General features: G+C 32.6%; 1 protein-coding gene across 1 annotated transcript in view; it reads left to right on the top strand.

Moving 5' to 3' along the window:
- The window catches only part of CSMD3 (CUB and Sushi multiple domains 3), a 1,168,727-nt gene that overhangs the window by 784,091 nt on the left and 365,553 nt on the right, over positions 1 to 19,083 (top strand). Inside the window, exons 20-22 of the mRNA XM_072774281.1 lie at positions 7,617 to 7,733; positions 13,948 to 14,163; positions 15,977 to 16,165. Coding sequence (XP_072630382.1) covers positions 7,617 to 7,733; positions 13,948 to 14,163; positions 15,977 to 16,165 — 522 coding nt within the window. The remainder of the gene's footprint in view (positions 1 to 7,616; positions 7,734 to 13,947; positions 14,164 to 15,976; positions 16,166 to 19,083) is intronic.

Genomic DNA, 19,083 nt, shown 5'->3' with positions numbered 1-19,083 from the left:
TGATCCTTAACCATGGGGACTCTGTCCTTTCCAGTTCTTTCTGTTCCCTTCCTGTATCCTTACAAGGCATTATTTTTTGAAAGATCAGATCATGTCCCTTTGAACCTCCATCTTAATCTATCCTCTTTTATATTATCATTTCATTCTGAGGATAACTGGACAAGGGCTGAATTTATTCCTTTTTTTCCACATGTCTGAGGTTTATATAAAGCAGCTACTTAATTTTTCATTGACTTGAACTGAACTCAACTATCCATCACCTGGTAACGTGATTTGATTAGGCTGTTTCTCTAAGCTACACTTTTTCCCCAGAGGAAACTATTCTACATTTCCTAGGATAAAAAGAAGAAAAGTGAATAAACTGGATTTCTTTCCCTCATCCAAGAAAGTAATCTTGATTGGCCTCAATTGCCTGGATACTCAAGGTCCAACATGCTTCATTCTCACATAGATCAACTCTTGTGGTGTCTTCACAGCCCATAATAAATGATTTACAAAGCAAACTAGATAATAATGGTTGGTGATTATAGTTATAACAGCTAACATTTAGTGACAGTTTACTATTTACTGGCACTGGTACTATTTACTGGTATATATATATATATATATATATATATCACAAACGTATACACACATATATATGCATACATATATACATGTATATATAGTTTATATATATAAACTTTATATATGAGTTTGTTTTCAAAATAATTCTCTATCAGTTGAGTGCTATTATGATCACCACTTAACAGAAGAGAAAAGTAAGGCAAACAAAGATTAAGTATCCTGCCCTGTGTCAGGCAGAGTGGGGATTAAAACTCAGGCAGCCTAGATCCATATCCTATACCTAAGTCCACTATTACACTGCCCCTACCCACATTCTCCACAATGATAAAATAGTAAAATTATTTAAAATGAAAGTACAATTATATATTTGGCATTCTTTCCTCAGTGCTGCCACATGTTTAAAAATTTTGTGTAGCCTTTTAAATAGTTGATGGATACTCTGTACTTGTTAGAATGTGACAAAAAGATAATACAGTATCCTTTTTTGCTATCCATTCTGTCAGATGGAAAGAGTACTTTGAATTCATTTCTCTTTTCTGTATATTCAGGTTTCTGAGTAAAGACTGGTTGTTTTTAAATCCATCTTGTTTCATTTTTGACCAAGGAAACTTGAACTTCAAGTCAGAAATGGTTCGGTTTAAAAAAAAAAAAAAAAAAAAAGAAAAAGAAAGAAATGGTTCGGTTAGATTCTGTGCTATTTACTGAATTTGATATCTTATCTTTTTTTGTTCTTTTTAAAAAAGATTTTATTTATTTATTTATTTATTTATTTATTTATTTATTTATTTATTCACTTTCAGAGAAAGTAAGAGAGCCTGTGAGTGGGGGGAGGGGCAGAGGGAGAAAGAGAAACTTAAGCAGACTCCTCACTAAACACGGAGCCTAACTGGGAACTCAGTCTCATGACCCATGAGATCATGACCTGAGCCAAAACCAAGAGTCGAACACTTAACCATCTGAGCCACCTAAGCACCCCTGACACTCTGTCTTTTGCTACAAAGTTACAACTGTCACGCAACTCGTATTTTTCTTTATAGTATTTTTCACTCCCAAATAGCTTTATGTATTTACTGTTCACTCTTCTACAAGAATGTCAGTTCCATATGGCAGGAACTTTGTTAAGTTTATTATTATGTCCTCGGTGCCAAGAGTAGCTCCTGTCACACAGTTGGTACTCAAAAAATTTGTGTTGATTAAAAAAATGAATGAAATATACTTGTCAGACTTTTCGGAATACTTCCGATGTTTTTATTCTGCATATATATTTTCTTGTCCTTACCCTTTATTCATCTTTTTATTTCCCTTGCACTAGAAAGTGGTAGACCTCCCCTCACCTGTATCAAAATCTTAGTCAATTTTCAGTGATGCCTGGGTGACTCAGAGGTTGAGCATCTGCCTTCGGCCCAGGGCGTGATCTTGGCGTCTGAGGATCCAGTCCCACATTGGGCTTCCTGCATGGAGCCTGCTTCTCCCTCTGTGTTTATCTCTGCCTCTCTCTGTGTGTTTCCCATGGATAAATAAATAAAATCTTAAAAAAATCTTAGTCAATTTTTAAAAGTCATTGACTTTTTATGCTTTACCTGGAAAATATATCTGAACAAAATCTCAACTTTTCTTAGACCCTGTAGTTCTTTGCTTTTTATGGGATTTTTTTGATAACTTATAACTACCTTTTGATTCACTAAATCAATATTTATTAATTTTACTGTGTAGCCATGAAAGAAATATTGTTAAACATGAAAAAAAACAAAAACAAAAACAAAACACCGTCTATTTTCTCCTTGAGCTAGTGGAGTAGGAAATAGTTATACTCATTTTCTTATTTTCCTTATGATATTCTTGAGGTCAAGAACCATATGTTCTTCTTGTTTCTTTAACATAAATTGTTAAAAGACATCTTCTGACCCATCAGAGATTCTATCAAAACATACACACACTTTTTATTAGCTACTTATTGGATCTTACTATTGAGTATCTCTATAGTATTTTTCATAGAACTGAGATTTGAATGCCTCTAGAGAAGGTCAGATAAGAAAAGCTAGGATAGCATTCTACTTTGGCCAGAAAGTGTCAAGAGTAGTGTGTAGGTCAAAATTCACACCTAAGTGATGTTGTCTATGTACTGAGAACATAAGGTTGTCGTAAGTACTAGGAGTAAATTTGAGGTCATATGGTTGTTATGACTCAACCCTTTAAGAACTAGACATTGTTAATTAAGATAGCTACCCTATTTGATAGATAGTTGGGTGGGCCATATGTTCTGAATTGCCTAAGACAAGCCCTGTTTTTACCTTTTGTCTGGCACTCTAAGTTCACCCTAAAATTACTCCATTTTGTTTGATAAACAATATAGCCATTTTATGGGGGATGGTACAATTAGCTCAGGATCATTAGTTGCAGAACCCGAAGTCAAAATGAATGTATTTAAACTCATAATTTCTTTATTTCTTCCATCTTACTAGAAGAGTTGAGCATATAGACTAACCTAGCAAAAGAGTACATGGATTGATGTTTAAGATCCAAGGGTTCAAGATAAGCAAGCATGCATGGGACTTAAGAATAGTTTCTCATTTGGGTTTACAATTCAAATTGAGGATACCTGGAAATAGAAGAAAACAAATTTGAAATTAAAAACAAACAAAAAATCATAATGGGATTTGTAATAGATGGCTATATCTGTGCTCTATTGCAATACTCAAAATGTTTTTATGCATCCTGGTCTAGAAATTGTCTGTTACAGTTATAGACAGTTGAGTGCTTGCCAGGTATTTATCACTACAAAGAGCAAGGTATAATTTTATAAGTCTGGGCAATAACATTCAAGGGCTTGGCTTTTTAGGAGACTTTACTATTTTAAAACTCTAATTGATACTTACGTGACAAGTAGTGATCATATATGACAAAATCATGGTATATTTGACTAATTGCCCACAACTCATAATTTTGGCTATCGTTGTGACTTTGCTGTGCCACTCATCTCTGTCCTTTTATGTGCTTTTCTTTGCCAGATGTTTGCTCTAACATAAAGTAACTGGCTATTTCATATACATTTCATCACTCCCTAATTTCTTTGCAGTGTTTCACTTGATACACAATTTGTCTATCTCCCATTCACAAGAACATATAAACCTATTACATCTGTTACAAAAGTGTTTGCATCCCTAAAGACATATGGCATCCATTAGCAAGGTTGTTGGGATAAATAAGAATTTCTTCAGAAGAGGTGATATACAAAAAAAAAAAAAAAAAAAGAGAGAGAGAGAGCGACAGGAGATCCATGACATCCTTTTTAGACACTCTCATTCTCACAAAGTTTACTGTACAAATGACTCCCTTGAACTGAATTTTTTTAAAAAAATATTCTCAGAGAAATATTCTTAGTCTGTATACTACATTTTTACAGTATATTTGAGTTCCATTTTCTATCTTAAAGTAAAAAAAATCACATATAAAATTTACCTTCTTTTATTCATTTTAATATTTTAGTCTTCTATGACTGATTCTAGTAGGCTGATTTTCCCTTATGCTTTCTTAGCATTCTAATAGGAAGGGAACTTTAGATAAGTAGACATCATCAGATTGGTAGAATATTCAGTAATAAATTAACCACTTATAAAATTAATCCAATTCAAATCTGCATTAGCATTTATCACTATGCATTATACCAATGCACATGTAGTTAATTTCTTGTGATTGTTCAAAAAACCAATAATATAAAGCAAATACAGTTCCAAATATTTGCAATGTAAAATAATCTCATTTAGAAAGATGAAGGATTTCATTAGGTTGATGAAAATGATGCTGTGGCTGCTGATGATTGAAGACTGTTTCAATTACAGACAAAGCCATTGACAAATGAGAATTTGTAAGATATAAATCAATTAAAGGCAAGAATACTGATGCATTTAAGTATTAGGTGTTTTAAAAAGACTGTGATTCAAATACAAAAGGATTAAAGGAATCTCTGAGAAAATTAATGATATTCTTGATTTTTTTTAAAGATTTTATTTATGTATTTTGAGAGAGAGTGAGCAAGAGTGTGTGAATGGGGGTGGGGAGACATGGAAGGCAGAGGCAGAAAGAGAAAGAGACTCTCAAGCAGACTCCATGCCCAGCACAGAGTCTGATGTGAGGGTGGTGACTGGATCTCACAACCCTGAGATCATGACTTGAGCCAAAATCAAGTTGGTCACCCACTGACTGAGCCACCCACATGCCTTATCTCCTTGGATAATTTTTATATAGATTGAATGTTCGCAGGGGAATGCAAAAAGTAAACATAAGTGAAGGATGTCATAGCTTGCTATATACACATATATTTTTTTTGTAGAAAAATTAGCTTGTAAAAACAAAATCAACACTCGATTTAAGAGTCAGCATAAGATCACAGACTCTGGAACTAGGCTCCTAGAATTCCCTCCATACTTGCTTTTTCATTTGTAAACTGAATAATTACAGTACTTATCTCTTTGGGTTGTTAGGGGGTTGAGTTAATAAAAATTAAAGTCTTCTGGATAGTGCCTATCATGTTGTAAGTTCAGTATGAGTGATTCTTTTGCTTTTGCTACAAAGTAGTGAGTAGACAAAATTTTACCCTACATTTTATGAAGGTATAAAATACACATATTTTCATATTTTTAGTTTCATCTTTCAAAAAAGATACCTAAATCACACTCTTTCCCCGTAATTTACTATGAAATTCTATCTTCAAATCAGTTCCTTTCAAGGCCTTTATCTACGACTAATATTCTAAAATAACAGAAACTTCCACTGTGTCATAAAAATGCACTCTATCACCTGCTTATAATCAAAATCTCGATATACATGTTCACTACTAGTATTTTAGTTATTGATCATTCTTACTAAATATTTTAAAGTGTTCATGGTTACTTAACTTTATTCATTTACAGAACGTGTCTTTAATGTTCTGCCTTCAACACAGATGTGGTAGGTATAGTTGGCAGACAGAAAATTCTCAAGAAATTCTCCCAGTACAAAAAGATTTGACAAAGCAGATTTATTCAGAAGAATGCTGACGTGTAGAAGAGTTTTCCCCCTACAAGTTCTTTTTTTTTAATTGCAATGATTTTATTCTCTATTTATTTAGCTTTAGTTTATTTCAAATAAGACATAGTGTTTTTATTATTAAGCATGCATATGTATGTGTCTTCCATGCTCTCTATCCTATACACACAGTGGTTACACACATGCATGCATAGGGGCACATGTCTGATGCACTGAATACAAATTTCACATCTTTCTTTTCTGTATTTAACTAATTAATTTGACTCACTTAATTTTTACTCTTCTGTTCACTGAGTTTTACTCTAGCTGTATGTAATATAGTCCTTTCAAATGGTAAAGCATCTTCACGCATCACATTTCACTCAACAAATTCATACTATTTTGTATTTTTGTGTGTGTGACTCTCATAATGGAGAATAAAATAAAACAGAGTGTATTAGGAATAGATTGACATATGTAAAAATAGTCTAACAAAAAATACAGTACTGTGTCAAGTAGAATGCATTACAAGGGAAATAAAAGCAGATCAACTTAGCACCACCATTATCAGCAAGATACAGTAGAAATGGTATACCTAACTCTTAAATGATCACAAAAACACAATGAGACTTTTTTAAAAATTGAAAGGAAATTTGAGAGGTTCAGTCATAATAGTTGCCAGTGAAAGCCCATGCGGGATCTAAATAGAAGCCTAAAGTAGCAAACCATGCATATTATTCCAATGAATTGGTAATAAATGAGATTGGAAGCATGGGTTTATTTTAGCCTTAAGGAAGCTATCTATAAGTACCTAGAGAGGTACTTGTAAAGGACCTGCCTTTACTCCTTGGTGGAGTAAAAGAAATAGCAAAGGGAGAAGTGGATTTTAATTTTGTATACATATGTAAATGTTCCATGTGTGTATGTGTGTGTGTGTGTGTGTGTGTGTATGTGTGTGTGTGTAAGTTCAAGCCTGCATGCTTAGATACTTACAGGAATTGCAGACAATGTATTTCTAGTCAGGTCAGTATAGAATAGTAACCAGATTGCCTTGACTCTTCTCAACACCGTTACTTGGAAGAAATCATGGAAAAGGATAAGGCCAAGTCTCACCTTTCTGTGTTCCCGGGAAGTTGCTTAAGCAAGGATCAGAGCAGACAAGACCATATGTTGCATTCACAGTTCTTATTACCTTCGCCATGAGAGCTGACATCTCCACATGGAATAGAATAAGGAGTCCATACCTTTCTGTTTCCATTACAATATACATTCTTACTTGGCTATATCTTTGTCTCCTTTAATTTTTAATACTGATAAAATTATCTGGTATAGCATAACCACTGATGGTTGTTGAATGTGATAGAAGACATTTTAAACTATGATTTGTTCTTAAAAAAATGAACATTGAATCAAATTTAAATTTATTTGACCTACATTATTAAACATATATTTATTTTTCTTATCTCAGAATATTTACTTAGAAGTTATAGCTTCTCAAACATTCCTGCTTGTTCTTGATATAACCCAAAGACAATGGAGAATTGCAGACATAGCCTTTAAAAGTTTTGCGGCTTAGCTCACTGTTTTAAAAAGAATTATATGAGAAATGACACATACCCCTTTAGGAATCTAAAAGAAATGATTCTGCATAATTAACAATTCGTTTCCTTAAAGCTTAATAAAAGTGGGGCTGCTAAACAATTAATTACTCATGTTTAATTTATGACCAATTTATGCAAATGTTAGTTATAATTAGAAATGTGTAAGATAAGTATGTACTTCAAATTCAAATGTGGGAAGATGAGCTACGTTATCTTGTGGCTAATTCTCAGAGGCTGTTACATACCTTTTGCTTCTCTAGAGCTGCAGTGGATGAAACTGTTCCCTAGTATTGGAGGAGGTCTTATACGCACTCCTGTTATTACCGAGAAGTAGCTTAAGCAAAGAAAATCAGATTCATTCTATTTCAAGAGAGGAGAGATTTGTTCAGCCTCTGCCTCTCTAACTATGACTGATCACATGACTGTATTTCTTTGTATTTTCAGCATTATGTGGAGGAGATGTTAGAGGGCCTAGTGGAACAATCTTATCACCTGGTTACCCGGAATTTTATCCAAATTCTCTGAATTGTACATGGACTGTTGATGTAACTCATGGAAAAGGTAATTTGCCTCACGCAATGATAATTGGACTATCTTCTGAATTTTCATTGCATCTATTTTTATTTCATTGTCCTTTACAATGTCATTTTGCATGAGCAAAAACAGATCAGGACTAAAATATGCTAACACAAAATCCAGTTTGAGTAACCGCAGCAGAAGATTATATTTACTTTTCCATAGTATTATAATATGCTTATGTTTCTGCCAGAATGATAATGTAAAAGATATTTATTTTCTTTTGATGTATTAAATTAATGTTATTTGGAATTTTCATATCAACAAAAATCTCAAACAGGATGGCTTTTGTTCTCTGGCATAGTGTTAAGAGGTTGATTTCAAAAGTTCAAAAGGAAATTGGAAGATGATCTGAAGTGCTGAGCCAGTTGTAAAGCAAACATATTTATATGCATTGCTTTTAACATGTTTATGATTATTTATTGTAATTATACTCTTCATATGAATTTATAACCATTCTAGAAATACTTGTGTCTCGGTTTTCTGTCAGAACTACAAATATATCTCACAGAATTGATGGGGAGTGTAAAATTGCACTGTGCCTGTGGTACATGTTAATAGATGTCTTTTGAACAAATAAGTGAAAGGCCCTGTAGAACTAAATATGGTTCATGCATGCTATACAACCAAACTAACGAACTAGCAAATAGAAGTGATTGAGGCAACACCTTAGCAGTAAAATGGTCATCCTAACATATCAAAATCAAAAATGGATTAAAATTATTGACCTAAAAATCTCTATATCCTAATCTTTTAAAAAGAGTTCATTTATTCATTTGAATAACTGCTTTGGAGAAGTTATTTTTCTTTTAACTCTATCATTAAATCATTCCCATCGGTTTTTACTATTATATCATACTTAATGATTGATTTTACTATAGAAAATCTTTTTTAAAAATCCTAGCAAGGAAAGGATGCTATTACAATTTTAAAAATTAAAGCTTATGTTTGATACATTTGAATTTAGTGTTCTTGCAAATGAAGTTTGGCTTTATTAAAATTATATATTATTTTATTGAGGGTGAAGATTCTATTGGAGTTATTATCATGATGAAATTAAATATTATAGAGAAAAAAGTTAAAATGAGCATTCTGGTATTGAACAGCAGGAACGAAGTAGAAGACTTTTGTAAACTGTGGTTTTTGTTCTGCATAATACAAGACTCTTTGCTCGAAGTTAACCAGAGCATCCTATTATTCCAGCAGCAGTGGATTAATGGAGTTTAAAATAAGCTTCCTTGTATTATACAAGAAAATGGAGGGCTACATACTGCTTGCTATGTAAATAGAGGTTTAATTAACACTTAAGGTTTTGCATCTTCACAGGTTGCAAGTGTTAATTAAATCTGTATTTACATGGCAAGAAATGCAGATTTAGATGCTTCTCTGTAGGAGCCAACTAAATTTGTTGGAAGTACAACTATTCCAGAGTGTAACCAAAGTTATGTGAAGGATAATCTCTTAAAGTTGGGAGACACTGTCAAGGTAATACAGTCTAATTTCTCACCCCGTACACCAGTTTCTTTCTATGGTGTCTCAGAAATATGATGAACTGGCCTGATATTGACACTTGTGTTGATGGCAACCTTATTTCTTGGGAAAACTTGCTCAATTTTTGTATGGTTGTAATTGTTTGAAAATTATTCTGCAATTGTTATCCTTGTTTTGCCCTCTGGAGTTAGACAAAATAAAGAAAACCCACAAAAACAATCTAATCCTTTCTCCACCAGAACTCTGCACTATAACAAGTCACTATTCTGTGCCCATCATGCTTTTCATGTCTGCTACCCTCAGCTTTTTTTTCCCAGACTGATCACCTCAGTTCCATCAATTTTTTATTCTAAGATATTTTTACTGTCATCACCATTCTAACCACCTTTTTCCAGATGTGTTCCAGTTTATTGATATCCAGGGATAGCATTATCCTTCTAACATGTTTTCCCAGGACAAAACACTATATGGCATTATTTAACTCCACAAAGTATTTCCATTAATGAAGTCTGTACATATTTGCTTTTGTTAACTTTTATGCTGTTGTGTCATAGTACTAACTTAAAGTAAGCCCAAATCCTAAAATTCTGTATTTGTGCAGTTGATTTTTTTCTATCTTCAGTGCAAGACATTTTTTTTAAAGTTGATGTTATCAAGGATCAGTGGAACTTTCAAATGACTCGTGAAGTAGTGAAGGTGTTACTTGCATTTTATAAATAAGAGTCTGAAGTCACTAGAGGTTATTTATTTACACTCAAAGACTTAATGCCTGTAAAGATTGGACAAAGAACTTGAATTTACATCCTATGACTACATACAAGTACTCTTTTTCTGAAACCACATTACCTCTCTACCTATATCTATATATTTCATTGTCTGGTATTGTGTCTTCATCAAGACTCTCCATAATTCTGCTTTTTGTTTGTTTGTTGTTTGTTTTACTTACATCTCTTCTACTTCCTTAAACTTGAATTGACCCTTTTACCTTTATCCTGATTCCATAGCCATAATGGAGGTCACATCAGGCTTTTATATTTACCCCTCTCATGTTTTCTTTTTATGTATTACCCCTTTTAATTTTTGCCCAGAATTCTTCTGAGATTATTTTGAAGCAATTTACATTTCATTTATATTTACATAAACAGTCAGAATTTTCCTAAGTAATTCTGGGAATTTAATCAAGAATCATCAAGACTTTAGGGGTTTAAAAAATCTTAACAGAACAGATCTAAATATCCAAATATTTAAGATAAAAGAAACTTCAAATATACCATCAGCAACCTCTTCACCACTTAAAACTAAGTCAGGGTGTTTGAATACATACAGTTGTTTCAAATTCAGTTAACTATAGTATCATTCAGCCTATATTGCTCCTTGTTTACGAACGACACCAGAAGAGATTTTCCTTAAATACATTGCAGAAATCAAGATGCTAATTATATGTTCTAGTCTACTAGAGACCTGGGTGGGGGGACTGCATTAAAAACAAAACAAAACAAGACAAAATACCTTAGACTTTTTTTTTTAAGATTTTATTTATTTGTTTAACAGAGACAGAGAAAGCACAAGCAGGGGGAGAGGGAGAAGGAGAAACAGGCTCCCCACCGAGCAGGGATCCCAATGCACGTGGGGCTCCATCCCAGGACCCAGGGATCATGACCTGAAGGCAGATGCTTAACTGCCTGAGCCACCTAGACACCCCATAAAAAAAACCTTAGGCTTTTAAGGGTGAAATTGTCCTTAGATAATGCATAGTCTAGTATAATCCCGTACATTTAAAGATTGGAAAAAAGACACAAAGATCTGTAAAGCACCCTCAATATCATGGTTGGTGGCATGACTATAACTGAAACCTAGGAATTTATAATATTTTGACTTTTTAAAAATATTTTGACTTTAAGGCCAAGTCTTTACACATATGTCTGGTACAGTAATTGCCTTCATAGGGCTTCCTCAATGTTCATTCTTATGAGAAGATACCAAGATGTTGAAAATTGACTTTTTCTCACTATGTCTCAAATACCCACCGCCCTATTAAAATAGTGTGTCCTTACCTATCTGCTCCTTCTTCCTGAAATGTCTGTCCTGGAGCTGCTCCTTCACCAAATTCTGCTCACTTTTGAAGGTCACTGCTTTCAGAAGCTTCTGCTGACCCCTTTGACAAGTTGGTTATTTCTATTTCTGTGCTCCTGTACTGACTTGTCCATACTGTGCTCTGCTGACTTAGTCACTTTCAGGGCACTTAACAGAAAGTTTGAACCATTGGTTTAGGTATCCTTTCCCTTAGATAGACCAGGAGTTCTTTACAGTCTTCTAAATCTCTACATTCCATAATGCCTAGAGTATAGTAGGTTCTTAATATAATTTCCTTACTTGGTTTCAGGACCTTAGCAGAATTTTAAAGGTCTTAACATTGTGGTACAGTAGTGAAAACAGATTTTATTATTTAAACCATAATCTGAAAAAAAAAAAACCATAATCTGATAAACAGAAGTTTCCTTTTATAAAGTGGCTGGCCTGGACTGAGTGACAAAAAAATCCACAAAACAATGAGCTTGCATGTTGAACAATAACAAGTTAACAAATGCTGAACACGTCTTCTATGCAAAGCACTGTGCTATTAGCACCATGATCTAACAGAATTTTTAATTTTTTAATTTTCCACATATTAGTTCAATGTATATCAGAATAAAGACATCTTTCTAAAAATATATAAATTATATGCAGAAAAACATTTTTCTTATCTCTTGTTCATCTACTCTCCTATTCTCTAATGACTTTTTCTTAGCTTTATTATATTGTAAAAATCAAATTGACTTACCTGAAATTCCACTCAGGCTATTTTTTACACTTAGATAGCAGTTAATGTAGATGACAAAGCATCTTCTTGCCATATCTATACTGTATTCTTATTAGCATCTGGTGAGTGTCAATTACCACTTTTATACTGAAGAACATTTGAAAGACTGACTCAATTTCTGAACTCCTTCTAAAGGGGTTCTTATATTCCTGATCATTGTGGGGAGGGAAAAACCTCACATTTTGAAGAAGAATTTGAAAAATAGTGTTTTTGTACATTTCTAATCTTTCCTGAGACCAAATCACTGGTCCATTCTGCGGTAATAACCTTGTTTTGCAGTAATAACCATGTCTTTTTTTTTGGTAATAACCTTGTCTTATGATTGCTTATGTTTTCAGGGTATTTGTTTGGTTTCATTTTATAGCTTTGTTTAAAAAAACAATGAATATTCGAAGGATTTTGAACTAAAATATCAATGAATAATGCTAAAAAATGTTACTTACCGTATTCTGTTTTTTTTTAATTTCTTTACTAAATATTTTGATGAATCTTTTTTTGTTTAATGTAAAAAAAGAAAACACTTCAAGGGAAAGGTGAATGTGATAGTCATCTCTTACTTCACTTAATACCTTGCCCAAAGTATGAGTGGTGTGTGCATATGTGTGTATAATCTTTAGTCTTTAATATCTGTTCTAGACAACATCAAAAACTCATGTGAAAAAAAAAAAAACTCATGTGAGACCACAATGCAATGCCACACCACACTCACCAGAATAGAATAAATGAAAAAAAAAAAAAAAAAAAACTCAAGCATTGACAAAGGTATAAAGCAACTAGATATGGCAATGGAAATATAAATTGGCACAGCCACTTTGTAAAGCAGTCTATTAAAGCTGCTATTAATGACCCCTAAGGGATAATGACCCAGTAATTCCACTCCTAGATTATTCCCCAACAGAAATATATATTCTTCAAAAGACATACTTGAATAATCATGGCACCATCTACATTCAGGCTAAAACACAAAGTACTTAAGTGATTGTCAAATGTTGAACAGATACATGAATGCAGTGTTTTTGCAAAATGAAATGCCATGGTATACATCACTGAAATAAACAATTCACAACCACACACAGAAACAGAGATAAATCTCACATACCTAATGTTGAATAAAACTCAACAAAGGAGTATGTATTATATGAATCCATTATATAAAACCACAAACCATTTATATAAGGTAGCAAAATTAGCCTGTGTCTCTAGAAGTTAAGTGAGTAGTTACTTTTGTCAAACTGAAGTGAGAGAAAGTTTCATGGAAGAGGTTCTGCTGTCAGTAATGTTGTGTCTATCGTTTCATATTATATTTGCAAAGATAAGTTTACTTTGTGAAATTTCAACGATCTGAATTTTCAGTATATGATGTACACAGGTTGAAGCATGTGAAAAAGAAATAAAAACTATATTCACTTAACAAACAGTTCCTTCCTATGCCTACTCTACATTTCTCTTCTGCAATTAAGCATTTGTGGAAGTTGGGTGTTGTATTACTAAACACTGTTTATTGTTTGAGAAGATTGCAGAAGGAAATGAAGGAGGCATGTAAAGTATTTGCCAGAAAGCTGCACTACTATTATAAATAAAGCATATGAATTTTCCTCAAAATTTTCTGAAAACTCAAGTGATATCTTTTCAGGCTTTGGTTTCCAAAATATGACTCGCTACATGTCTTATAAGCTACAGGGGGAAAAAAAAGATTTTATTAGATGACACACCTGGAGTATTTCATAGCAGTACTTTTCATTTCCAGAGAATTTAATTACAAGAGGAGTCCTGGCTTCAGTTACTTTGGTATCTCTCTGTGTCTTACAGATATACTTTGTGAGTCTAATTTTCTTCTTTTCTCAATAGGTGTACAGTTCAACTTTCACACCTTCCATTTGGAAGACCATCATGACTATTTACTGATCACAGAGAATGGTAGTTTTACCCAACCACTGGCACGCCTTACTGGTTCAGAACTTCCTTCAACAATCAATGCTGGTCTCTATGGAAATTTCAGAGCTCAATTGCGCTTCATTTCTGATTTTTCAATATCATATGAAGGATTCAATATTACATTCTCTGGTAAGAAAATAAATTTTAAAAGTCTGTTTTTATAGTATAAAAAAAGAAAGGGAAAAATAACAGAAATGATTTTAAAAAGCAAATAAATATCTGTCAACCAATGTTAAGGAAAGTGTGAATATCTTGAAGATTGTCTATGGTAGTATTAAAGGGAACCTTTATACAAAAGCAAAATATAAATGACTTTCCTAAAAGTCTACTCTAAGTAACAGGGCAAAACTAGCTAAAATGCTTCATGAACTTAAAATAGAAATTTAATGATATATTTTAGGGATGTCTGGGTGGCTCAGTGGTTAAGTGTCTGCCTTTGGCTCAGGGTGTGATCCTGAAGTCCTAGGATCGAGTCCTACATCAGGCTCCCTGCATGGAGCCTGCTTCTCTCTCTGCCTCTCTCTATCTCTGTGTCTCTCATGAATAAATAAATAAAATCTGTAAAAAAGGAAAAGATATGTTTTAAAATTTTAATTAAACTCAAATGAACATGGGACAGTGATGTTCTAATTTTATGTCTCTTGGAAAAGACATAATTTACAGGCCAAGGTTAAGATAAATTTAATTTAGTACTTTGGAAATAAATGGTATAGAAAAAAATTAATGTAGTTATCCCTCTATTCTAGAATAACCTCATCTAGAGAAAACATAATTTGGATTCCAGAGGGAAAACTTTATAAAATTAAAGTGAATAAATATTTTTCTATAAAAAAAAACAGAAGTTTTTCTATCCGGTAGTTCTACTTTCTAGTTGAATGGAATAATGAGGCCAGTAGTTACTTCTTAACACAGAAACAAATTAATAAGTAAATCTTATGTCCACTTGCTAACATTAAAAGTGTAATATTATAATTATATATATTTATTTCTATATGATTTTAATGTATATATAAAATCAGACAAAAGCTAACCTTGTTTTCAGTTCTTGCTCTATATTTGCATGGAAATACTTGTCTTCTAAAATAATATAGCACATGAGCATAATCGATTTTAACCTAGAAGTTTAAAAGTATGTCCAAATAAATTTTTTAAACAATAAAAATAATAGCTCATCAACATGGAACAATTCCTTTTGTTCTCCATTGCAATTACAAGGTAAGTACATGCTCTGGAAATAGTTTTAACAAAGCTACTTCTTCTTAGGATGCTATATAAATTATAATATTGTTGTTTAATCAACTCTACTCTCTTATACCCTGAAGAGTGTTTAGCTGTTTATTTTCATGGTGCTCATTCATTGCTTAGGGAAATTTTCTTGTATAAATCTATAAAGTAACAATTTTCAGTGTGTGGGCACTTCAGTCTTACATAAACCATTGCCTTTGAAGTTCTGTGTTTTTCAGAATATGGATTAATTGAACTCCTTGTAGAGGAGAGACATAAGAGCCTTTGTCATTTAGATTAAAACCATTAAGTAAAATGCATTTCAAAAGTGCTAATGATTTCATCCCAAATGTTATTTTGTGTTTGAAAATATGCATTTATTATGCTATTATTATAAGTCAAAATCGGTGAAATGGAAATGTTTCTAATGCAGAAGAAAGAATATGAGATAAATAGCTAAATTCTCAATTTATCACTCAGAAGGTGACATTTTCTCATCTGTATTGAATTTCACACATAAAAGTACTTATCAAGCTATTCGATCTTTCACAAAAGAAGAAAAGTATGTGTGTCATTAGCATGTTTCCATAATTACACACAACATCATTTTTTAAATGTCTGACTGAGCCCAATAGCATCCAGTCTGCAAACAATAGCAATGTTCCCTTAAAAATGAATACTATCATTTTCTTTGTCCTCCTCTCCATCTAATTTACAGAATATAACCTCGAACCTTGTGAAGATCCTGGAATTCCTCAATATGGTAACCGAATCGGGTTCAACTTTGGGGTTGGTGACACTCTGACCTTCTCGTGCTCATCAGGTTACAGACTGGAAGGGACATCCGAGATCACCTGTCTTGGTGGTGGCCGACGAGTGTGGAGTGCACCTCTGCCAAGGTGTGTGGGTACGTGGTCAGCTGCTTTCATTTGCTTGTATGTGTAGTCACTGTCCATGGAGTTGCATGGTTATACACCCTTTGTTCTTTTATAATCTGTTGAATTTCTTCATTTATTTTGTATTAGTTAGTTCAATTTTTTTTTTCACTTGGCAATCTGGTGTACCTCAATTAACTTCTCAACTGCTCCATTTAAGTAACCATGCTTCTAAATTTGTTTTCAGATGACAGGGATAAGGAATCAATAGATATATAAATAGGTGATATAAAAATAGATAGATAGATAATCACATTTTCTGAGTTTACAGAAAATTACCTTCTTATATTCTACTGATGATGATTTCCCATGACTTATGACAGAAGATTTGGCAATAATTTATAATTTAGGATTCACATTCATGAAAGATGACTATGAAGGAAAATGTGTCAAATAAATAATAGATAATTTAAAGGCTATCAAGTCATGTATTGACTCAATGTATATAATCAATATATGGACCTATTATGATAGATGAATTAAGATGGCAATTCATTTTATGTTGTGAAATAAAGAATAACAATAATTAAAGTATTGAAAGTTTAGAATCACCATCCCGGTCTTTGGAAATTTAACTGATAAAAAAGAAAAATAAAGTAAAATTCTGTAGGGAAAATGAAGGATTTTCGATTAAGACTTAAGTCATTTCCTATTTAAAGTAGGAGATAAGGAGACAAAAATTTCTTCAGGTCATTAGCCATTTAGTGGTTGTCAGTACTTGTTTATATGACAGAAGAAGATACAAATGGTCATTTTATAATTATTTTATAAAGCTGTTGAATCTCTCAAAAGCACTTAATTTGAATTTACTTTAATTGTAAATGTAATTGTAGGTCACAGATCTATGTAAGTTTAATATGCTACAAAATCAGGAAAATTGTTAGAGATTTGATCTGTGGTTCAAGACCTTGTCATTTCTATGGAGGCAAAATGCCTACAGATGAAATTTAGAATGAGCAGGATGCCTTCTGTGACTTACTAATATATTATCCAGGGTATAAAATGTGGATATTCTGGTGGATCCCCAAATCAAGTAAAAAAATTATGATCTTCCAGGTTAATGTGGGTCTGAAGACTTTTATAGTGATGAGATTGTTTTCACAGCCTCTGTGGGTTATATAACAGACAGGATGATATATAACAGATGAAATTTCTTTTTAAAATCCTAGGCTTTTATAGAAATAGCACAAGCAACCACAGAGGCTTGAAGTTGGAAGGTGATGAGCAGTCACACTCTCAGAGCATCTTTTTCAGGAAGCTACATAGAATGCAATTTCTCTGGGTTTTTTGTTGTTTTGTTTTTTGTTTTCTGTTTTTTTTTTTTTTTTTTTCCTGCTGTATCCAGGTTTTGAATCCCTCCCTTTACCTGAGTTGCCCCCTTTCCATTTTTGCTTGTTGTGCATATTTTCAAAGACTAGTTAATGAGAATCTTGGGAATAATCCAAGTGAAGGCTATTGAATGTCCGAGTTTAGATGGTAGTCATTTGATATTGGGTTAATTCATTTTTCTAAACTTCATTTTTTCCATCTGTAAATCGGTTATAACAGTAGTAGCTAGTTCATTGTTATGAGTTAGTTAGGAGGATTAAAAGAGATTAGCCATGCCAGTCAGACACCTAATATAATTTCTGGAATATAGAAAGGATTCAGAATTTAGATGTTATTATAACTCATAATAAATATAATCTGGTATCTACCCAGCCTATCAATTTAGTTTATAAAACCAGCTATAGTAGGGAATGAATTCCATTTCATAAAACACTAACATTTATGAGGGTCTACTTGGCTCTTTCATATATAGTTATCTCATTTAATCCTTACTATAATCCTGTTGTTATTATCCTACTACCCACTCTTCCTCCACCGCCACCATTTTTCATCAGAAGAATCTGAGCCTTAGAGATTTGAAATAACTTGCCCAAGATCATCAAGGTTGTAAGTGACAGAACCATGATTTGTATGAAGTTTTTCATATTCTAAAATGCAGCTTTTTCTCACTAGAGGGTTTTATCTCAAAAAGGTCTAGAGGAAGGTGAATCTTGAAGGACTCTATGAGGACTCTAGGTCAGAGTTAATATTTTCTCTCAAAGCATCAAATACACACCAGGAATTACACACTTTAAGAAATTGTTTGCACGTAGATTTTTAAGGTTTAGTTCATATTTATGAAAAATTTTAATAGATTTACAAAACTCTGACTTGGCAAAAAAAAAAAAACTTTTAAATTAATTTTTGTTTTACTATCGTATTTCTTTGAGACTAGGTTTATTTGTTTCTAAATCTTTAATGGGAAGGATAAAATAAAATCACCCTGTAGACAAATTTAGAAAGCAAATTATTGCCATGGGATTTTTCTCCACATTTTCAAATTAGCTGTGCTTGTGTTTAAGCTTATTGAAATTTACAATTAAACCTACTGACTTTAATAAATTCTACTGTAGGTATACATTTAAGTGACCAGATGCAAAGAAACATTTCAAATAGAATGACTTTTAAAATTTTTACTTCTCCAGTTTTCTTTAAACCTTACTACTCTGCCTATGCATTAAAACAAATGTATTCCTTTTTGTATTCCTGGTTACATATATGCATATATACATATTTCTTATTTTGTTATCTTTTCAAAGTTCACATTCTTTAGTCTAAAATGCAAATTATTTGTAAGTATTCATATGAACAGACCCAATTTTAGCAATGCTAGTTTATTTGAACAGTTTTTATTTCTTTTTAGATTTTCTTGTACTTTTAACTTTATGTATCTCGCATGCCAATTCCCTTATCCATACTGGCTTAAAAACCATTATTTAGTCTTTGGCGTTACCAACTTCATAGAAAGCTTATGTTATAGATAGTGGCCAAATTAGAAGTAGATTGTATTCCAAAAGTTTGC

This window comes from Canis lupus, chromosome 14 (genome assembly GCF_048164855.1).
Source record: "Canis lupus baileyi chromosome 14, mCanLup2.hap1, whole genome shotgun sequence".
NCBI classification, from domain to species: Eukaryota; Metazoa; Chordata; class Mammalia; order Carnivora; family Canidae; genus Canis; species Canis lupus.
Note: the sequence above shows the minus strand (reverse complement) of the source record. Positions and strands in the feature narration are given on the sequence as shown.